General features: G+C 45.1%; 1 protein-coding gene and 1 long non-coding RNA gene across 4 annotated transcripts in view; one reads left to right on the forward strand and one right to left on the reverse strand.

The window, feature by feature from the left end:
• Window positions 1–23971, reverse strand: part of LOC137563985 (uncharacterized) — a 230566-nt gene that overhangs the window by 178924 nt on the left and 27671 nt on the right. For both annotated transcript variants that reach the window (XR_011030487.1, XR_011030486.1), the window contains exon 3: window positions 20679–20925. This is a non-coding gene — a long non-coding RNA (uncharacterized lncRNA). The remainder of the gene's footprint in view (window positions 1–20678; window positions 20926–23971) is intronic.
• Window positions 1–23971, forward strand: part of SH3TC2 (SH3 domain and tetratricopeptide repeats 2) — a 169399-nt gene that overhangs the window by 60798 nt on the left and 84630 nt on the right. For both annotated transcript variants that reach the window (XM_068277136.1, XM_068277137.1), the window contains 2 exons: window positions 10250–10355; window positions 15619–15762. In XM_068277136.1, the coding sequence (XP_068133237.1) occupies window positions 10250–10355; window positions 15619–15762 (250 nt within the window). The remainder of the gene's footprint in view (window positions 1–10249; window positions 10356–15618; window positions 15763–23971) is intronic.

The following is a 23971-nucleotide window of genomic DNA, read 5'->3' on the forward strand; positions in this document are numbered from 1 at the left end:
AGTTTGCCAATCGCCAGGGATCGGCAAAGCGCTATAGCAGTGTGACCCTATAATGTTGTTCTGACTGATAGGGCTGGTCAATGAGATGTAAGTAATTTCGAGTTGATGCAGTACTATGCACATTTTGTATGCAAATTTATGCAGCTTGAAAATAAACCAATAAAATCCTGCTGCATAAATGTGCATACAAAATGTGCAGAATTCTGCATCAGCTCAAAGTTATTTGCATCTTATTGACCATCATTCACTGCAGATTTTCGATTTTTAGAATATCTGAAAATAACATTTCAAAATAGCAGTCGCTAAGTGCTTAGCAATTGCGATTGCATTTTATAGAGTGAACTAGACCTTATACATGCTATAAACCACCAGTTCTGCTGCAGTGTGCAGAGTGTACCCCAAATGCAGGAAAGGTGCATTGTGGTCTGTACGGTTCTCCATTTAAAGTAAGAGAAAACATTAAGACGACTCACCATTGGTTGATTTGCAGGCCGTAATGGTGTCAGGATTCTCTGGTATCCGGTTGAACCCTGCAGTGGTGGTAGGCATAGGCTTCCCAGGGTGTGGAATCTAAGTGGCTATGGGTCTTCACCAGGGCACCCCACACATGACACTTCTAGTAGGCAACAGACAGCTTTGCTGCTTGGTAGCTTCCAGGTCACTAACCCTGGGATTGCCTCACCAGTGACTGAGAGAAGATGGGATACCACCAGAAGATTACACGCAGAAAGCAGGCTGGTTACCGTGGACAGGATCAGACTAGCTGAGGTCAAAGGCCATTCAGCAATCAAACTATGGTCTAAAGAGATCAGGACAGGCAAATAACTAGTGAAGTCAGATACAAGCTGGGTCACAACAGCAATGCACACGAGCAGAGTATCACAGGGCACGCAGGAACAGATTCAGAACGAGCACAAGGATAACCATGTCAGGGCTCTGCTAACCAGGAAGTGTGAAATGGCCATGATCTGCTAGCCAAGTGCTTAAATGTGTTCTGATTCTCAGATGCATAGCAGCTGTGGGCACTTGATAATGCAAATGTGGTTTGTTCAGAGACATCGAGTCCAGAATCAGGCCCCAGTCACATTTGAGCATTTTGCCGGCGATTCCGGCAAAACGCTCAAACGCTAGCGCTTTTGAAAGTGTTAGTGTGATAAAACCCTATGGGCCCATTCTTACTTGGGTGAGTTGCACTAATTACCGCAAATCGCCCCAAAATCGTAAAACGCAGATGCATAGCCTGCTCCATTGTCCAGTGATTTTTCCGCGTGAAATTGCAAAAAACATTCACGCAAAACGCCCGGCAAAAATTGCCGGCATTTTGAGCTTCTAAGTGCGAATGGGGCCTCAGTACTGATGGATGGTAGCCCGTGATTCAGAAGAGTCTGTGGCTCATCTGCAGTGTTTGCTATAGAAAAAACACAGACCTCTGAGTTCAAATCTAGGGAGCAACCTAACAGGTGCATACCTTACTTTAAGGCTACTTGCACACCAAGACGTTGCGTTAGGTGCTACGTTAAGGTCGCATAACGTGCACCTAACACAACGTATGGTGCTGCAAGTGAGGACGGTAGAGTGAGCCGCGTTAGGCGGCTCGATTCCTATAATGTCTCCCAGAGTGGCGCTGATTGGCCAGCGGGACCACGTGATGCGGAGCGAGACACTCCGCATCACGTGGTCCTGCCGGCCAATCAGCGGCCGCCAGTGCAGTGAATATTAAGTAGCCATGTGCGCGGCTACTGTAGCTGGCTCTCCCCGCCTCCTCTCCGCCCCCCACTGCGCAGGTGCAAACAGTCTAACGCGGCTATAGCCGCTGTAACGCCGTAGCATGCTGCACTTTCCGGAGAACGTGCAGTGTTACATGTAACGCAACGTGGGCTGTGTGAACAGCCCACTTGTGTTACATTGCTGTGCGTTGGGGGAGCGTTACAGGCGCACTAACGTGCGCCTGTAACGTCTTAGGGCCTGTCCAGACTATCTGCGTATGAAGAATGCGTTTAAAATCAAAGAAACGCAAGTTGAAAAACGCATGCGTTTTTCTTGCGTTCTAATGCGTATTCTATTGCGTTTTGCACGCACACGTGACCCAGGGGAAAAAAAAGAATTATGGGAACCGCAGAGGAAAACGGACGCTAAAAACGCAATAGTACGCGTTTTTGATACGCGTCCATAGACTTTCATTGCGTCCGTTTCTATGCGTGACGCACAGAACTGCGTGCAGCAATGCGGATGAGAAACGTATGCGTCTCATACGCATAAATGTGAACTAGCCCATTCAAAAGCATTAGGAGCCGTTCCTATGCGTTTTTGGTACCCGTACGTGTTCCCTGAAAACGTCTAGGAACGCGCATAGTCTGAACAGGCCCTAAGTGTGTAAGCAGCCTAAAGGGACCCTGAGCACAGCGTGTGGGTATGCATTTAAGCATACCCAAGAATACTTAGTTATACCCCCTCACTCACCGGCCGTGAAGTAAAGCTCTCTGTCCCCTGCTCCGGCCAGTATAAATTGCATTGGAGCCGGCGACTCTCAGCAAAGTCTCAATGTGTGACCTCAGAACTCCTCTCCTGCACTGAGCACAATGACATGCTGATTGTGCAGGGATAGGCTTAGAGGAGGATGAAGGAAGCCGGCAACATGCCCAGACCACATGACCTAACTGACGGAGTCACATTGCGACTTTACTAAGTCGCCAGCCTTAATGTAATTTACACTGGCTGGACCAGGCGACAGAGAGCTTTACTTCATGGGCACTGAGTGAGAGGGTATAACCAAGTATTTGTGGGTATGCTTAAATGCATACCCGCTTACCCACGCGGTGTGCTCAGCGTCCCTTTAAATGTCTAAAGCCTGGTACACACTTTGAAGTTTGATTGGTCAATTACTAACCAAATTTACCACCTCCATGTAGTATTAAAGAGGATACATACACAATCTGCTCATAGTATTCAATATCTGTTGACCCTCATACTACATGGAGGTGGTAAAATTGGTGGTCAGTGACTGGCCAGTCATAATTAACCACTTGAGGACCCACCCTTTACCCCCCCTTAAGGACCAGCGCTGTTTTAGCTGATCTGTGCTGGGTGGGCTGTGCAGCCCCCAGCACAGATCAGGGTGCAGGCAGAGCGACCAGATCGCCCCCCTTTTTTCCCCACTAGGGGAATGATGTGCTGGGGGGGTCTGATCGCTTCTGCCTTGCCTGGGTGTTGCCGGGGGGGGGCACCTCAAAGCCCCCCTCCGCGGCGAAATTCCCCCCCTCCCTCTCATACCTTTCCCCTCTAGCAATCTGGGCTGCACAGGACGCTATCCGTCCTGTGCAGCCAGTGACAGGCTGTCCCCTGTCACATGGCGGCGATCCCCAGCCACTGATTGGCCGGGGATCGCCGATCTGCCTTACGTACAGCGCCGTACAATGTAAACAAAGCGGATTATTTCCGCTTGTGTTTACATTTAGCCTGCGAGCCGCGATCGGCGGCCCGAAGGCTATTCACGGAGCCCCCCGCCGTGAATTGACAGGAAGCAGCCGCTCGCGCGAGCGGCTGCTTCCTGATTAATTAGCCTGCAGCCGGCAACGCAGAACTGCGTCGTTGGTCCTGCAGCTGCCACTTTGCCCACGCGCGGTATGAGTGCGCGGTCGGCAAGTGGTTAAAAGTGTGGACCAGTCTTAAAGGATAACAGAGGCAAGCAATAAAATCTATATTACTTACCTGTGGCTTCTTCCAGCCCCCTAGAAGTCATTTGTGCCCCTCGCCACGGCTCCAGTCTTCTCCGGGGTTCCGCTGGCAGCCTCTAAGGATCACTGACGTCTGCACATGGAGACGGACACAGGAGTATGCTCGGCCCGCGCGAAAATGCGGCAGCGTCACTGGGAGTGTACAGTGCCGGCACAGTATGCTCCCAATTATGTGGGTGCCCCTGTGCATGTGCAGAAGATGTTAAACCATTGGGGGTCGGCGACCCTTAGATTCTGCCAGCGGGACACTAATGAAGACCGGAGCTGTGGCATACAGATTTTATTGCTCACCTTAAATATCCTTTAACCTCCCTGGCGGTAAGCCCGAACTGAGTTCGGGCTATGCCGCCGGGAGGCACCGCTCAGGCCCCGCTGGGCCGATTTGCATAATTTTTTTTTTGTTACACGCAGCTAGCACTTTGCTAGCTGCGTGTAACCTCCGATCGCCGCCGCTACCCGCCGATCCGCCGCTATACGCGTCGCCGCAGCCGCCCCCCCCCCCCCCAGACCCCGTGCACTGCCTGGCCAATCAGTGCCAGGCAGCGCCGTGGGGTGGATCGGATTCCCCTTTGACGTCACGACGTCGGTGACGTCATCCCGCCCCGTCGCCATGGCGACGGGGGAAGCCCTCCAAGAGATCCCGTTCTTTGAACGGGATCTCTTGATCTCTGATCGCCGAAGGCGATCGGAGGGGCTGGGGGGATGCCGCTCGGCAGCGGCTATCATGTAGCGAGACATTGTCTCGCTACATGAAAAAGAAATTTTTTTTTTAAAAAAAACGTATTTGCTGCCCCCTGGCGGATTTTAATAAACCGCCAGGGAGGTTAAAGTGCAGGTGTCAAACTTAAGGCGCACCGGCCAATTGTGGCCCTCCTTGCCATTTTCTGTGGCCCTAGAGACCTTCAGATGTGCCTCACTGAAAGCAAACTGCCTTCCCATTAAGAGGAAAGGTGGTTCTTGTTAAAAGTAACACTGCCAGTTTGAGCCAGGGTGCAACAAAAACCCACAGGACCCCCCCCCAACGATATTAGCATGGGGCCCCCTCCAACCCCCCTGTGGCTGATAAAACACACACCTCCCCCAGGAAATCATCATTCCACACAGCAAAGCAGTACAATGGAGCAGTGTGATAACTAGATAACTACCTGCTCCAGCGCTGTATCAGTTCTCTTCTGTTCTTCCCAGAAGCTATAGTTACGCTACTTAGTTTGAGACCGTTAAAAAAATATATAATCCTACCTAATAAAAAGCAAGTGTCGCTGCGTCCCATGTCCCACATGCTTTTTGTGCACTGTGCAGGGACGCAGGGACACTGCCGAGAGGAGGAGGGTGGGGCCAGAAGGGGCGGGCGTGCGCGCAACGGGTGCGCGGTGGACGCGCGCATGCACGAGGCGCATTAGGGACAGACCTAGCCCATTTTTAAACAGGCTTAGGACCACTAGTCTTAAATAATTTGGCCCATGACTTTAGACTATGCTTTAGATTTTGTCCCCTTACATGATTGAGTTTGACAACTCTGGTCTACAGGAATGATTTTCAGATTTAGTCCACTGTCCTCAAGTAAGCCATTACTTCATGCCCATGAAGAAGTGAAAACTACATATTAGGCCTGAGATACACTGCAGGGCACTTTTTGATCCGTCAGCGTGATTTGCATAAAAAGCATGGCAAAAATCGCAATCGCCGCAATTTTACAGCAATTTTTATGCAAGTCAATGGGAGCATTTTTCTTTAAATGCAAACGCAGTGCTGACAGATCAAAAAGCACTCTGCAGTGTTTCTCAGGCCTTAGTTATGTTTTAAGACGACAAAATTGTAGTAGATATGAGTAACCATGCAAAGCAGTGCGGATATGCTAGTCCTATCATAGAGTGTCAAGAAATCAGCCAGTAAAAACAAATAACCAGTGAACGATAGCACTTTGTTTTACATCTAAACTGAAATTCTAGGATGTATTGTGCTTTCTAACGGGAAAGGTGAAATCTATTAGGTTACATAAGATTGCCCTTTCACACTAATGCTTCCTGAATCAGTGATAGGGCATCTGCAGTGTGAGCAGACGTGTGTAATGTATTGTGTAATCTAAAGGTCAGCAAGTGTGGGCACTGGGCAGGATTCCAAGGACATTGGCAAGAGACCACAGATTGTTCCGAAGCGCGTTTCATGTTATAGAGCTCTTTGAAGGCTATTTGTGGCAGGCAGCCTTGCTACTAACATTAGATTTCATTCCCATGAGGCTGAGAACTGGATCAGAAGTGAAGCAGTTGTCCAGAAAAAAGTAATCAGAATCTTGGTTTCAGCAAGACAGTAGCGAGAGGGATGTGGAGGCTGCTATATTTATTTCCTTTAAAGAGACCCTGTAACAAAAAAAAAGTTCCCCTGAGGGTACTCACCTCGGGAGGGGGAAGCCTCAAGGTCCCAATGAGGCTTCCCCCACTCCTGTAGCTGCAGGCAGCCCAGCACTGGCTCCCCCGAAGTGTCCCGGAATCCTCCCTCGACAAGCCTGATAAGCGCTGATTTATTTACCCTTTCCTGGCTCCAGCGGGGGCGCTGTAGAGTGGCCCGACGGAGATCGGCTATTTTCGCCTATCTCTGAGCAGAGAGACGATCCTGCGCCTGCGCTGGAGCAGGGGAGGAAAATATTTACATCGCCACCGTTCCAGGAGGATTTTCGCCGCCGCCGTGGGACCGAGGAGGACGAGGGAATCTGACAAGATTAGCTGCATGCTTGTTTCTGGTGTGAATCAGACACTACTGCAGCCAAATAGACCAGCAGGGCTGCTAGGCAGCTGGTATTGTTTAAAGAGTAACTGTCAGGCTGCAAAAGCTAATTTAAACCTCTATTCTCCTGTGTTAAACAGTTTAGAAGGAAGCCAAAAAGGCAATACTGCAGTTAAAAATCTCTCTTACTTTAGATGTTTGCTGACAGCAAGGCTCCGTATTCCCAGGCTCCTAAGGAGGACGCAAGCCGAATAACAGATACTGCAAAGCATTCTGGGGCCCTCCCCTGGCTGCTAGTGAGGCTCAAGTTTCAACAGCATGTAACAGTCTAGCTCACAGCACTAATAAATCTCGGGCAGAGTACACTGCAGGAGTCCACTATTGTTCCTAGCCACATGGCTAATTAATATTCACTGCACAGTAGTGTTATTCATTGCCAGCGTTTGTGAGAGTGGAATCATCAGGAAGCAGGCAGGACATGACGACACATTTGGCTTCATAGGAGACAGACAAACATGGAACCTGCCATGAGCTGTCAGGAGCATCATTCTCTGCAAATACTATATAAAAATTATGTGAAGTACAAACGTGGACAGTGAAATGCATATGTAATGTAAGTACAGCCAATCTTTAGCTACTGATATATGTGTTTATTTTCTCTGAGACCTTATACCTAACAGCTCCTCTTTAAAAAGAAATAAATATGTCAGCCTCCACATACCTCTCGCTACAGTTGTCCTTTAAAGAACGCCTGAAGTATAAAGGGATATGGAGGATGCCATATTTATCTTCTTTTAAACAAAACCAGTTGCCTGGCGTCCAACTGATCTTTCATGCATCAGTAGTGAATCCCACATCTGAAACAAGCATGCAGTAAATCTAGTCAGAAGAAACATCTGAGCTGCATGCTTGGTCAGGGTCTATGGGTAAAAGTATTAACGACAGAGGATCAGCAGGACAGCCAGGCTATTTGCATTGTTTAACCAGCTGAGCGGTCTGGACGAGCTCAGCTCGTCCATCACCGCCGGAGGCTGCCGCTCAGGCCCTGCTGGGCCGATTTTCATCAAATAAAAAGGTGCACACGCAGCCGGCACTTTGCCAGCCGCGTGTGCTGCCTGATCACCGCCGCAGCGCGGCAATCCGCCGCGTGCGGCGGCGAAAGAGGGTCCCCCCAGCCACCTGAGCCCAGCGTAGCCGGAACAAAAAGTTCCGGCCAGCGCTAAGGGCTGGATCGGAGGCGGCTGACGTCAGGACGTCGGCTGACGTCCATGACGTCACTCCGCTCGTCGCCATGGCGACGAGGTAAGCGAAACACGGAAGGCTGCTCATTGCGGCCTTCCGTGTTACTTCTGGCCACCGGAGGCGATCAGAAGAACGCCTCCGGAGCGCCCTCTAGTGGGCTTTCATGCAGCCAACTTTCAGTTGGCTGCATGAAATAGTTTTTTTTTTTATTGAAAAAAAACCCTCCCGCAGCCGCCCTGGCGATCTTAATAGAACGCCAGGGTGGTTAAAAGGAAATCAATATGGCAGCCTCCATATCCCTCTCACTTCAGGTGTGCTTTAACATCTGAAACCTGAATGGTTGTTCAGTGAAACCGTTATTCATTTACTCCAGCTGTTACTGTAATTAGTGGATGGATAGTGTAATGGTTAAAGGGAACCTAACCTGAGAAAGATATGGATTTTTCCTTTTAAAATAATACCAGTTGCCGGATCCTGTGTCTCTAATACATTTAGCCACAGCCCCTCAACAAGCATACAGATCAGATGCTCTGACTGAAGTCAGACTGGGTTAGCTGCATTCTTGTTTCAGGTGTGTGATTCAGCAACTACTGCAACCGCAGAGATTAGCAGAGTAGTCAGGCAACTGGTATTGCTTAAAAGGAAACATCCATATCCCGCTCAGTTAAGGTTTCCTTTAAGGGCTCTGCCTCTGACTTAACAGCTGTTTAGGGTAAAAAGAATGCTTTTGTAATTATGGATGGAAACTGTAAAGACACTGCTTTAAATGCAAGATGCACACGCATGTCAACTGTAGACCCAGCCCCTATGTATATACAACCAGTCACATGAGAAATGCACATAAAGCAAAACATTACGGGAGCATTCATTCATTGACTACAACTTGACTTCCCCATTAAATGGCAGACACCACTGATACAAGTGCCAAGGCATCCTATGTTGTACCTTCCAGTTTGATGTAAGCAGCACATATAAGGCCAGAAACCCACTAGGAGTGAGTTCTAATTGCTAGCGACTTGAAAAAGCTCTTGCGAATGCAATGCTATGGGGGATGTTTATAAAATAACATCGCTCAAGTGGGATCACACCCATAGCATTACATTAGCAGGACTTTTCAAATCGCGAAGCGCTCAGAAAATCGCTCCTAGTGGGTTTCTGGCCTTATGCACAGGTTGGAGCTGTCCATTTTCGCCTTTCTTTCACTGCATACAATCATGCACATTTGAACCCTTTACGAGCCACAGAAAATGCCCCTCCCTTCACAGGATTGCTTTATATGTTCTGCCACCAAGTGTCCATATACTAGTGATGAGCGAAAATGCAAATAATCTTTTCGCCGAATTTTCGCGAAAATAATTACTATTTTCGTTTCGAAAGGCAAAAATTCGCAGAATAATTTCGCATTAATTTTCGCCTAAAGTCCGTTTTTTTCGCGTCTAATATCTGAGCCCCCTTACAAACTAGAATCACCACAAATGTGCAGGGTATGTTAAGGAGATATGTGGGTACAAGAGGAAAAATTTTTTTTGCAAAAAGACCTTATAGTTTTTGAGAAAATCGATTTTAAAGTTTCAAAGGAAAAAAGTATACATTTAAATGCAGTAAATGACAATTACTGTAGCAAACCTAGCGGTAGTGTAAATTTAGTAATATCAAATGAAAGGGCCAAGTGCAAAGGGCCAAGTGTCAAATGCAAAGTGCAAAGTGTTAAATGCAAAGTGCCAAGTGCAAAGTGTCAAATGCAAAGTGTCAAATGCAAAGTGCCAAGTGCAAAGTGTCAAATGCAAAGTGTCAAGTGCAAAGTGTTAAATGCAAAGTGCACTTTGCATGGCACTTTGCACTTAGCCCTTTCCACTTGGCACTTTGTGCTTGCACTTGGCCCTTTGCGCTGGCACTTGGCCCTTTGCGCTGGCACTTGGCCCTTTGCGCTGGCACTTGGCCCTTTGCGCTGGCACTTGGCCCTTTGCGCTTGCACTTGGCCCTTTGCACTGGCACTTGGCCCTTTGCGCTGGCACTTGGCCCTTTGCGCCGGCACTTGGCCCTTTGCGCTGGCACTTGGCCCTTTGCGCTGGCACTTAGCCCTTTGCACTTGGCCCTTTCTTTTGATATTACTAAATTTACACTACCGCTAGGTTTGCTACAGTAATTGTCATTTACTGCATTTAAATGTAAACTTTTTTCCTTTGAAAATTTAAAATTTAAAAGTCTCAAAAACTATAAGGTCATTTTGCAAATTTTTTTTTCCTCTTGTACCCACATATCTCCTTAATATACCCTGAAAATTTGGTGATTCTAGCTTGTAAGGGGGCTTAGATATTTAACGCGAAAAAACGGACTTTAGGCGAAAATTAATACGAAAATCTTCAGGCGAATTTTCGCCTTTTGAAATGAAAATCGTAATTATTTTCGCGAAAATTCGGCGAAATCGAAAATGGGATTTTCGATGCAAAAATGACTTTGGCAAAAATTCGCAAGCAACACTGCCATATACATCTGTAGCTTTACGGAAAGGTTCATGGCAATAACTTTTCACATATTTAACTTTATTTCAGGAGCTGTCCGCCCGGCTAGTATCCATCCAAGCCAAGAATGATGTCTTTGTTATCACCTTCAAAACTATAGAGGAGATCTGGAAGTTTACAACTTACCTCTCACTAGGTGAGCGTGACGTATTGACCTGCTGGATTTTCTCTTGGACCCTTTTTTTCATATATTGAAATATTGTCAGTTACTGGTTATAAGATCAGCACTATTTCCATTGCTTATTCATTCCCTGTACAGAACTAATGCTTTACATAGAGTACATAGTCAGTCAGTGTCACACTCGCTCACTTACTCACTCACTCACTCACTCACTCACTCACACTCTCGTATATATTTAGAATGTGATAGGAAAACCATACAGATAATATCAAATCCTGGACCCTAATTCTCCAAGGCTAAATACTCTGAGTCAGTCCACACATCTTTGTTGCCCTGGCAATATACGTTTAGTGTAAACATAGTTCAGTGTAACACAGTCACTTGCATAACGCATGCGTTATAATGAGTGTGAACTGCATTGGAAACTGAACATAGACTTTAATACAAAGCCTGCATGCAGCGAGTTAGAATAACACGGCCGACAAGCCTTCCCCTCCCACCCCCCCAACAAGGGGCTCTTCCCCACCTCCAGTGCCCCAGGAGGAGGTGGGGGCGACGACTCCCTGGGGGGGTTCATGGTGGCATCTGGGAGTCCCCTTTAAGAAGGGGACCCCCAGATGCCCACCCCCCTCCCAGGAGAAATGAGTATAGGGGTACAAAGTACCCCTTACCCATTTCCACAAAGGGTTAAATGAAATAAAAATGCAACCACGAGAAAAGTCCTTTAATGTTCTAAATTAACCACAAATACTTCCCCTCCCCCCCGGAGCCCCTTGTTCAATCCATGGACAAGGGGCTCTTCCCCTCCTCCCTTGCCCCAGGTGGAGGCGGGGGTGACGACTCCCTGGGGGGGTTCATGGTGGCATCTGGGAGTCCCCTTTAAGAAGGGGACCCCCAGATGCCCACCCCCCTCCCAGGAGAAATGAGTATAGGGGTACCCCTTACCCATTTCCACAAAAGGTTAAATGAAATAAAAACGCAACAACGAGAAAAGTCCTTTAATGTTCTAAATTAACCACAAATACTTACCTGTACCTTTAAGAAAAAAATCCCACGCCAATTAGGTCCTACGACAGTATCCTCCATCTTGCGACCTTCTGATACATCTTGATTGAAGATCTCCGCCGCCCCAACGCCACACACGCCGCCCCCGCCGCACTGCTCTCAGCTATACTAAGTATAGCTGAGAGTGCGTCTATACAGACGCATTACCGCTAACTCCCGCTGCCCTCCCTGCCTCCCCCCACCTGTCACCCTCACCCATTCTGGCACCCAATGCACCCATGGGTGCCAGCATAGGTGAGAGTGACAGGTGTGAGAGAGGCAGGGAGGGCAGCGGGAGTTAGCGGTAATGCTGATCCTGATCCCCATTGGGGACTTGGGATTGACGTGGGATTTTTTTCTTAAAGGTACAGGTAAGTATTTGTGGTTAATTTAGAACATTAAAGGACTTTTCTCGTGGTTGCGTTTTTATTTCATTTAACCCTTTGTGGAAATGGGTAAGGGGTACTTTGTACCCCTATACTCATTTCTCCTGGGAGGGGGGTGGGCATCTGGGGGTCCCCTTCTTAAAGAGGACTCCCAGATACCACCATGAACCCCCCCCCCTCCCAGGGAGTCGTCGCCCCCACCTCCTCCTGGGGCACCGGAGGTGGGGAAGAGCCCCTTGTCCATGGATTGGACAAGGGCTCCGGGGGGGGGGGGGGGGGTTAGGGGAAGGCTTGGCTGCCCCTCCCCCCGGAGCCCCCCATACCATGGACCATGCGGGCTGGTATAGCTCAGGGTGTGAAGCTCCAGTCGGCCGGGGCTCCGCATTCTGGTTATCCAAGCCTGCATGGGAGACAAGGGGTTACAGAAGCTCGGGAGGGGGGACCCCACATCATTTTTTTCAAAAAATTTCCCACACTCAGAACATAACCCAAAAATTTAAATTTAAAAAAAAAATAAAAAAAATTTTCAATTCTTTTTAAATATTGTTTCACAGTATCTTTTTAACATATCCTGCAAATTTGGTGTTGATAGGATTTAAAGGGATACTGTAGGGGGGTCGGGGGAAGATGAGTTGAAGTTACCCGGGGCTTCTAATGGCTCCCCACAGACATCCTGTGCCCGCGCAGCCACTCACCGATGCTCCGGCCCCGCCTCCAGTTCACTTCTGGAATTTCTGACTTTAAAGTCAGAAAACCACTGCGCCTGCATTGCCGTGTCCTCGCTCCCACTGATGGCACCAGGAGCATACTGCGCAGACCAAAGACCATACTGGGCTTGTGCAATACTCTCCTGGTGACATCAGCGGGAGCGAGGATGCAGCTGCGCAGGCGCAGTGGTTTTCAGACTTTAAAGTCTGAAATTCCAGAAGTGAACCAGAGGCGGGGCCGGAGCATCGGTGAGTGGCTCCGTGGGTACAGGATGTCTGCGGGGGGCCATTAGAAGCCCTGGGTAAGTTCAACTCATTTTTCCCCGACCCCCCTACAGTATCCCTTTAAGGGGACTTTGCTATTAACTGCTAAAGTCGGCGGGAATTGTTTCCGCAGAAATGTCATTGCGATTTAAATAGACAATTTTTCTCTTTGAAGATTTAAAATCGATTTTCTCAAAAACTATAAGGTCTTTTTGAAAAAAAAAAATTCTTCTTGTTCCTACTGTTCTTCTTAACATGTCCCTACATATTTGGTGTTTCTGGCATTTAAAGGGGCTTCGCTATTAACCGCTAAAGTCGGCGGGCGTTTAATTTTCCCACGGTCAGAAGGAGAATATTCAAAATCGATTTTCTCAAAAACTATAAGGTCTTTTTGAAAAAAAATAATTTTCTCTTGTTCACAATTTTTTCTTAACATTCCCTGCAAATTAGGTATTTTTAGCGTTTAAGGGGGCTTTGCTATTAAACATTAAAGCCGGTGGGCAGATATTTTCCAAACGGCAGCAAAGCAGGGGTTAAAACGATAAATATTGTTCAGGCAGGACAAAAAAAAAATGTAAAACGATAAATTTTGTTCAAAAGGTCTGCACTAGTTTAACCATTAAAACGATAAATATTGTTTTAAACAAATATCGGGCAGAATACAATACAATACAATAACATTTCTATAGCGCTTTTCTCCCATAGGACTCAAAGCGCTTAGGCTCTCTCAGATTCAGTAATTAGTAGGATGAAGTATTCACACAGGGGGGCGCCATTATTTAGCCGGCACCATTTTTCACTGGACGCTTGTTAGATTTATGTCCAAATATTGACTTGAGAGCACACCAATAACAAACCTGGGATACAGAAGCTGACCATACTATGGATACTTGCAATAATTGTGATTATCTTTATTAAAAAAAAAAACAAAAAAAAAAAAAAAAAAAAACAGCATATCACAATACTGCTGCTGCAGGTGTATTTTACTAAAAAGCATATTTCTGTTTTAATCTGCATCCTGCTAAGAATTTCCAAAACAGTAAGCTCACTGCTTTACCCAGCAGCTTCAGCAATAGTCCTCTTTGTACATTACCAGGAATACTGCTGCTATGGGACTCCACACTGGCTAATAGGTATTGGGTGGGCAAGGTGAAAGGGGTGAGCAGACAGAACCATAAGTCAGTTGTCTTTTCCAGCACTCAGCGATTGAGTTTCATTTGCGTTATTTGTGTAGGCTTTTTCGCATTTGTTTGCACCGCAATACATTGAAAGTGCAAACAAGCTTTATGTGCGTCGAAAAACAGGTTTTTTATAGCAGAAAAAAAATGTGCAAATGGAAATTTTAGATCCCAAGAAGGTCATTGACTTAAATAAGTAGTGTTTTACTGTACGTGGCAAAATGTTCAAGATTCAAACATGTGCTCCCTACCTTGCGCATTATATGATTCAAACACATGTGCTCCCTACCTTGCAGATTCAGTGAAATAGGCTCTCTGTGAAAAATCTTCTTGCAGTGCCTGCAGTTTTTTGCTATACCACTAGGTGTCATAGTTGCACTAACTGACAAATACAAATATTGCAAATTGAGAGAGCTGCTATTAAAAACGATTTTTCCCAGGCTGTTACCTTATCATTCTTGTCAATAATTGCTCACTTACATACTTTATGCTTATTCAAGATAAGTGAGATAAGTAAAATCAGACTGAAAATTATCTCTCATGTGTCCATTTTGACATGGGGCATTTACAATAATCTTTTACTATGCAAGCTCCATTGCTGACCTCACTTTTAAAAAGAACTTCACCCAATACTATATGGTATTGAAATAAATGTATTTGTGTTTGTTATAGGCACATACTTACCTCTATGGCCATCTTCAGAAGAACCTCTTCTTTGAAACTAATTATTTATGTGCCACTTCATGTGCCTTGCTGCGATATAGGAGCAAGAGTCCCAAAGGCGATTTTTGCTTGATTGCCAGTAAGAACTCACACTCTGATGAATTTCCAGTCATGTGAAAATGCAATGTCATAAAAAAGGTGTGCTATACCATGGAAAAGGCACTGCAAAGCCCTAGTTATAAATGTACTAAATGCCTAAAAAATCGTGGCCTCCATAATTTTCACAATTTCACTTACTAGTGAATTACGTGGAATCACATTACAGAATTGCCTTTTTACCTTAAAAACAGACTCGCTCACACACAAGGTGGTGCAGTGCACACCACCCCACACCAGCTCCTCCCTGCTGCTGCCTGGGAGAAGTGTAGTGTAGACAACACAAGACACAAAACATTAATATTGCATTTTCTCCTGGCGGACTTGAGGCGCTTGAGCTGCAGCCACTAGGGTGCGCTCAGTAAGCAGAAGCAGTGTTAGGGAGCCTTGCCCAAGGACTCCTCACTAAATAGGAACTGGTTTGCTGAACAAGAAGAGCCGATAAGAAAAGCCTGCTGGCCACATTTTCATCTGGTGGACAATGGCCCCATTCACTTGAAGCCGCACCGTATTGCACTCCATCATGGCCAAGAGTGGTGCCAAGCAGTGTGCTTTGTTTGGTATTGCTGCATTGTGAAAACACACATTTAGGTAGCATGCACCTTTACCTTTGTGCTATTTCTTGCTAAATAAGATTTACCTGCAAAGTTTAATGTGGCCTTATACATGCGAATATTGTCATTTCATCAACTGAAGATCTTCTTGACATACTTATTGGATCTGAAAGTTAATGCCTTGAAATGCAGAGATTTAGACTGTTGGCAATGGCTCGTTGTAAAAACGTATAATTATTTACAACAGGCTGAACATCTAATCAATGTATTCATATTTTGCCATCTTTACATGATTGTCTCTAAATATTTTCTTGTGGATCCTTCAGGCATTGTGGCTTGCACTCTAGAACATTTGCTCTTTGATGAGAGATACTGGCTGAACTCTGCACTGGTAGAAGACACAGAAATCCAAGTATCTGTCAATCAGGATGAGCTGGCAACACTGTATCTTGGTCTCCTGCTTCAAGAAGGTATGGAAAACAGTACGGTGTGGTACACTTGTAGATCCTACACTGGTTCAAGCTTTCCAGTATGCAACTGATACCTCCTAACTCAAAAAACCTATCTCCCTTAAGGGGGCCATACACTAGGCGACCAACCAACCAATCGACCATCCAATTCGATTATTATAATTGAATTGGATGGAAATTGGTACTGCCAAGTGCATGCCCGACCGACAAAGCGACTAATTTCGGGACAGAAATTGGCCGCACAGTCGATCGCGCATGTTGGAAAATGTCGGGCCGAGGTTGGTTGGTCGGTTGAGCAGCAGTAGGGTGGCTGAATTGTGAACGAGCAAAACTGCCGCCGCAATGTATAAATGTATGTAGTGTAGTGCATTTATACATTGCCTCTCTGGTTTCCGTCCATCTCCAGGTTCCACATACACGCCGGCGGCACTATGTCTGACGTCACGAAGACTTCAGATGCTATGCGCCGCTAGCGTGTATGCGGCTTACCCGGCGAGATGGACGGATGAACCTGGCGAGCTGCTACAGGACAGGTAATGTGTAAATGCACTACACAACATACATTTATACATTTTGGGGCCAGCGGCAGGACTGGAATCAGACGGGAATCGGCCTGTAGTGTATGGGCAGATTTGATTAGAGACAAATGTATCTCTAATCAGATTCGATTAGAGGTAAATTTGTCTCTTGGTCGAATCCATATTCATTCTAATGTATGGGCACCTTTACTCTGTCCCCTATACCTAACTCCCCCAACCAATACCTAACCTTAAAGGCTCATACACACCTACCAACAATCTGTCCAACTATCTTCCAAACTTGTCTGTTGGAAGATAAGTTGGGTGTGTGCACAGCTGACAAACAACCAGATAACCTATCTGATAACAGGTTGTTTGCCAGATCCAACCGGTGGATCAATCTGACCAATTATCAGGCAGGTTGGAATGTGTGTACAGGTGTTTTAAAAAACGTTATTGTTTTTAAATGAGAGCATGTTGTGAAGTTTGTCATTTAGCTTGCATGCATATATTCAAGTGAGTTGGTTTTTTTGTTGGTTGGCGTGTGTGTGTATGTACTTGTCAGGTAAACAACTTGTTGTACAGTTGGTCATGTTGTGCGGTTGATTGTGCTTTAGGTTGAACATGTGTATGAGCCTTAACCTTTACCCTTATAGGAACTCTCCTTCCATTGTCTTTACCAGCAGTCCAAAGTGCTGGAATTCTGACAGTGTAATAGTGTGACTGTCAACACCACAATTAACCCCCATCCAGTAGAATATTGTAGCTGAATTCCAGAAGAAACATAACCTCTGTCCATGCAATTTTTAATATTATAAGTATAAATTGTCCTGTACAGCGCTCACCAGCTATCTGTCCATGGCTTTCTTCAAAAAATATGCATATAAAAAATAGGGAAAAAAATAAGTTCATAAATACAGTAGAGTCCCCAGTATTTGGCACCAGTGGGGATCGCCTGATGCCGGATATATGTGCTTGCCTGTTGCTTGAGCAACCGGCCAAAAAAACCCCACAAATCTCCTCCCAGGTGCAGGCAAAATACTCACCAAGCCTCCACCGATCCTCAAGCGATGTCACCTTGAGGGCTCCTAATGGCTTTCCGGCTTCCCCCTGTGCACAGAAGCTGGAGTGTCAGCTGACCCGCATCTGGTCACGTGACACGCCGACTTGCGTGCATGGATGCCGTAAGCCACTAGGAGCCCACGAAGTGGTGCAGGACATCACTGGATGATCGGTGAGTATTTTGAGGCAGCGCAAACCCCCCAGAACACCCCAAAACAGAATCCCTGTTATTGATTGATCAGGCATGCCGGATAGTTGAAACTTCTGGTTGCCTGAATTCCCAATAACGTGGGCTCTGCTGTACAATTCTGGGCAGTTTCTGGATTATGTTGTTCCTATTGGAATCTTCTTTCTCTCTACAAAACAAAACTGCAAAAGCAACACAATAGTTAAGTACTGTAACCGAACTACAATGCACACATGTTGCCATCACCTCAGTGCACCCTATATAGAATGCGCTCACCAGACACTTTTGCTGACTATCTCTAGTACAGCACAAACAGTGCGATATCGTCCAAGGCTCCTCCAATTCTGCTCCAGCTTTAGCCACCCCTAACTTGCTCACATCACCTCTAAAACTCAAACTAATTCCTCCATTGGGTACTAACATTTTAATACATTAAAAACAAAAAGTATTAGACTTACAAACATTCTATGCACATATCAGTAAAAATAACTGATCCACGTATATATGGCATCCTTCCTGCTCCATCCTTAGTTCTGCCCTACGAGTTTCATCATCCATTGACTCATCAGGAGCTTTCCTTGGACTGGATAATCCGGGGAGATGCCTTTAACCATCCACCCTCCTATGCAAAGCCCTTCCTTCCAAGACCGGGATGTTTCAATGCGGCATACAACTACTACAATTCCCATAATCCTCCTGCTCATACCCTTCCCCCCGGCCATCCTTATATTATTTGCTAGTCTTCTCTGCCAGAAAAAAAAAAAAAAAAGATCAGAAAACGCAAGTTGTTTTTTACTCCTGTCCTATCCTTTATGTCACCTTTGCTATAAACGCTAACCAGATCCGGATTTACCTCGCAGGAGCCTATAGGCATAGATGTCATGGCACCTTAGACTTCACCCTCCATGAACCTACAAACACCCGTTGAACTGTACCGCAAATAGGACTGGTTGGCCCCGTTGTCACTTTGCCCTTACTTCCTTTGCCCTTCATAGCTACAGGTGTCCCTTAGCCAGAAGTACCCTGAATATTAAGTAGCTAGAGGTGCCCCCTAGTATTAGGTAGCTAGAGGTGCCCCCAAGTTTTAGGTAGCTAGAGGTGCCGCCAAGTAATAGGTAGCTAGAGTTTCCCCTGACTGAAGGGAGATCTCATCAGTGGAGTGCAGAGACATCAGGACTATGCGCAAGGATGGAGGGAGGCATTTGGGGAGAGGAGTTAACCGACTTTCCATCATCAGGCGCCTGTAGGCACAAGCCTACAGTGCCTAATGGTAAATGTGGCCCTGGCACTAACCTTTACTCATGATAGTTTTATGTTCATCTCCACATTCCGATTCCCCGTATATACAATCTTTACTGTCCCGACTTCATATTCATGGTACATCAACATTAAACATTACTTACCTGCGCATGTACCTTCTGTATATAACTCCCTTACCTTAAATTACCCCTATAAGATAAAGAGAACAATATATAAACGTGTAAAAAATACATTAATCCATGTTATATTATCCAATGGCGAATGTTTACCACAAAATATAAAAATATATTTGTTGTCTCTGATCTGCAGGGCTTACATGATTAAGGTGATAGAGTTAAAAACTACCTTACTGTATGTCCATCATCAATGTTTACTTATTTTTTCCAATTGTTTCAATATACTTTTTGAATAAAGCCATAGAACGATAGATGTTGAGCACTGTACAAGGCAATTTAATTTCAGAGAGGCCAATACCCTCGTTTGTACTGGTGCTGATAATTTATTTTATTACTGTTTTTGTAACTAAGTTGTAACTAAGTTGTAACTAAGTTGGTTTTCTGTGTGTTATATTATTTTGCAGTAGGTGGAGCACACTTACCTTAATTTTTTAAACTTTTAATTGTAGCCTAGCACACAGGACCAAAATTATCACTCATACGGCTGAATCGTCACTGTAGCTATGCGCCAGTACCACAAATGGTGCTAGAATTTACTGCATTGGATATTCTTCAACTTTTTTGGCAGCTATGTTACAATAGCTACCTCTGATACAGTGATTTAGATGATAATCTGATTCACGTATCTAATATTACTACGCAATGCTTGATATAGAACCTGAGGCAGCCCCTCAATCTTCTCAGTGTGTTTACATACACATGTGGAAGAGATTTCAGTCATGTGAAAAACCTTTTTAGAATATGTTCACATTTAAAAAATCCTGGTTTTATGTACAATTTGCAATTATATATAAATTGTGAGCATTATTTGCAGATGACATAACAGCATCTTCCTCATAGCTAAGGATTTATACATTATGCCTGTTACAGAACTGGTCAGACTGATCCTATGATGAAAAACAAATACTTGGAGATTATCTTCTGTGGCAACCGTGCATCTGCCAAAATAATCATAAATAGAAAAATAAACTGTTGCCTTCAGATAGAAAGGTGTTGCCATTATATTTAATGTGGCAATCCTATAGTTGGGCTTGCCTGGGGGTGGGCATTAGGGATGCAAGTAATTCTGAAATTATGCAAATTTTATGCAAATATATGCAGTTTGAAAATGGACCAATCAGTTTAAACCCAGGTTTAAATTGATTGGTCCATTTTCAATAATAAAAGTTTGCATAAACTTGGAAGTATTTGCAGATCCTTGATCATCCCTAGTGAGCATTTGAATTGAGAAGAGAGAAAAACGGTGTAGCTTGGAAAAGTTAATGAGAAAAGGGAAACTTTCCAGCCCTTCTTACTCTATGGAATACTGGAACCTGGATATGGGTGTCTCCAAGAAATCACAGCTCTGCCATAGGTAACACACTTCACTTTCATTAACTTAAAGAGGAATTGTAGTGAAAATAACATAATGAATACATAGCGTAATAAATAGATGTGTAAAGATCGGCACAAGATTGCAGGGTGACAATGGGGGTATGCGGTGTGATAGTTGTGCCTCCAGACCAAACAGACAATGTAGCAAGTTAAAAGGCAAAGGATTCCGGGAACTAACTCCAGCAGATGCAATCACCATACACATGACATAGAGTGCAGTATGAATGGCCTAACAGCCGTTTCGCAAGTCCAAGTACCGCTTCTTCAGAGGCAAAGTTTTATACATCGATTAAACACAGAACATAGCTTTATTTACATTCTTAACAATAGAATGCTTACCGCACGTCAAACAGTCCTCCCTCAGCCAAGCACTCACTGTGAACAGGCGCCGCCCTGAGCCGTTGGTCCGAAAGGGGTTTTGGCCATGTCTCTTTCGGGAGCATCATTCAGGGACTCCCTGATTGGCCCAAAGTGACAATGTCACTGCTTACATTCTTACCCTCGTCATCTCGGAAACTGCAGTATCTGAGAGGAGGTTGGGCCGGCATCCTGTTGCCTGGGCAACCGGCCATGAAGTGCAGTCCATCTATAAATAAGTAAACAGAAACCTAAGTTAAAACATTGTGTGCAAAAATGCATGACATAACAAAGCATTGAGCATATAACTGCATATTATAGCAAAACATTAAAACCAGTATATATAATGAAGCATCATAAATCCCTCCCTTTCTCGATCTTCCCCATGATATAAATGATCTCTCCTTTGCCTTTTGACTTGCTACATAATGAATATAATTGCTTATTGGTTACAATATTCATTTATAGATTATTTAGTCAGTTTTGGCCAATTGTAAAATCTTCCCTCTCTCTGATCTACCTTCTGAAATGTATTACTGGTTGTAGCATCTGTAGTTCTGCCAGGTGATCTATACGGAATGTTCATTTCTGAGAGATCTATGCACAGAGGGCGATATAGCTTGCTTGAGAGTTCCCACGGCGCAGCGAGGTTCACAGACAGCAAACTGTCAGGACCTTGGTCATGACATCACACTGTGGAAGGTGTCTCACCACAATATCAACCATACAGACCCCCCTGATTACCTATTTGAGAAAAGATAAAGATTTCTCGTGGGAAAGGGGGCATCAGCTACTAATTGGAATGAAGTTCAATCCTTGGTTAAAGTTCCTCTTTCAAGTGAGTCTTAAGTGTAAAAAAAAAAAAAAAAAAAAAAAAAAAAGGATACTTACCTAAGCAGAGGGAAGGCTCTGGTTCTTATAGAGCCTTCCTGTTCCTCCTGCAGTCCCCATGTTCCAGCACTGGATATCCCATTAGCAGTCTCTGACCGATGGGTCGGAGACTGCTCACTTCCGATGCTCGGTGAGGCTTTGGCAATCTTCAGGAGCCTGAGAGCTCCCAAAGACGGCCCCTTTGTACTGCAGATGTGCGAGAATGCGTGCTTGCACATGCACAGCATGGAGCGGCGAGTCTTCAGGAGCACTCGGGCTCCTGAAGATTGCCAAAGCCTCCCACAGCGGCGGAAGTAAGCAGTCTCTGACCCATCAGTCAGAGACTGCTAATGGAGGATCCAGCGCTGGAACGCGGGGACCGTAGGAGGAACGAGAAGGCTCCATAGGACCCGGAGCCTTCCCTCTCCTTAGGAGAGTATCTTTTTTTTGTTTACACTTCAGACTCTCTTTCAAGGACCGTAGGGATCAACCTACTGATTATCTGAGCTGTGTTAAAGCACACCTAAAGTGAGAGGAATAGGGAGGCTGACATATGTATTTCTTTTTAAACAATTCACGTTGCCTGGCTGTACTGCTGGTCATTTGCTTCTAATACTTTTAGCCATTGACCCTGAACAAGCATGCAGATAAGGTGCTCTGACTGAAATCTGACTAGAATAGCCACATGCTTGTTTCAGGAGTGTGATTCAGACACTACTGCAGCCAAAGAGATCAGCAGGACTGCCAGGCAACTAGTATCGTTTAAAAATAAATTAATAGGGCAGCTCCCTTATTCCTCTCACTTCAGGTGCACTCTAAACGTTAGAATAAATCAAACCAAACATCACTTTGGAAGATCTGAAGCCTAATAGCATTTATCTATCTCAGATTTACCTATGAAGTCTTAATGATAATCAGATGCAGAAGGCATGGTCTGACTGCAAAACTGATATTAGGCATTCCTTATGCAAGACTGGCCTGCAGATGTGAACACTGTATACATTTCATTTTCTGTGGTCACAGAGACATAAGGAAATAGTACTAGACCGTTTGCCATGTTCCCTGACTTAATATCATGCATTTGTACAATAATGACACAATTTCTGCAGGGCTTTGCAAAAAAAAACAATTCATGTCCCTAATTGGCCCTCAGAGGGGTTCACAGTCTGATGTCCTACCACTGTGTAGGGCCATTCGGGGGCAAGCATCTCCTGGCCTAGAAACAATGAAGCACTTTGTGGCGGTGTCACCTTACATTACGCTATACTTTACTGTATACAGGGCATGACGGGGCTCAGTGACATTGGGCCTCTGTTTTCAGTGTACTGAGCCTAAGTAAATAGTTCTTCTGTTGTTGGACACAGACTGACTTAACAATGGCATCTCTAGAATGGAGTGTGGGGCCTGTTCAATGCCTTCTGCAGATGTGGGGACTGTTCATTGCCTACTGTCATTTTCAGCCAGTAAAAGCCAGTGGAGCTTGTGCCAACAACCTGTTGATGCATCTTCAGAACAAAGATGATGAAAATCACGAGGAAGTATACAGTATTGTGCCCTTTCACTGCTTATCTGGTTGCACGCTAAGTTGGTTACACTGACTTTTCCCAACTATGGGAAACAGTGGTAGAATCCATGCACTGTCCATACACAACTACAGCCACAGCTCTGTGACTGTTAGGAGTACCTGTGACACTGTTTGCCAGCTTGTATTGCTATAGATATTGAGTCGTCGACATTTCCCAGCTGATAAGACTGAGCTGCCGTTAGTTTTTATGGACAACCAGCAACATCAACAAGTTACACTATTAAAAAAAAAGGTAGACTTTTTTTTCACAAATATCAAGCTTGCACTGCCTTTTCCACCTTTCTAACCTTCCTATTGTTTTTTTATGTTATAGCCAGGTCAACATCTGCAAGGAGTTTGTATGTTCTCCCCGTGTCTGCGTGGGTTTCCTCCGGACACTCCGGTTTCCTCCCACATCCCAAAAACATACGGATAGGTTACTTGGCTCCCCCCTAAATTGGCCCTAGACTGCAACACATACACTTCACAAAACATACATAGACATAGGACTATGGTAGGGAATTAGATTGTGAGCTCCTCTGAGGGACAGTTAGTGACAAGACGATATACTCTGATGCTATATAAATACTAAATAACAATAATAGTTGGTTTTATTAACTACTGTTGACTCTCAGAGGCACTCAGTCTACTTTTCATTTTAACTTTAACAACCTCCACCTCTAGAACTAGTAATTACTTTGACATACAATTTTCACTGAAGGTAAATACTGATTCTGTACCTTCATCATGCTAAGTTTTTATTGTCCAGGTTTCTGCCATGTTTGATTTAACACATATGACAGTCACACAGCTCATCCATTTCACATAGATTGGATGATGA

Source organism: Hyperolius riggenbachi, chromosome 3 (assembly GCF_040937935.1).
Source record: "Hyperolius riggenbachi isolate aHypRig1 chromosome 3, aHypRig1.pri, whole genome shotgun sequence".
In the NCBI taxonomy this organism is placed as follows: domain Eukaryota; kingdom Metazoa; phylum Chordata; class Amphibia; order Anura; family Hyperoliidae; genus Hyperolius; species Hyperolius riggenbachi.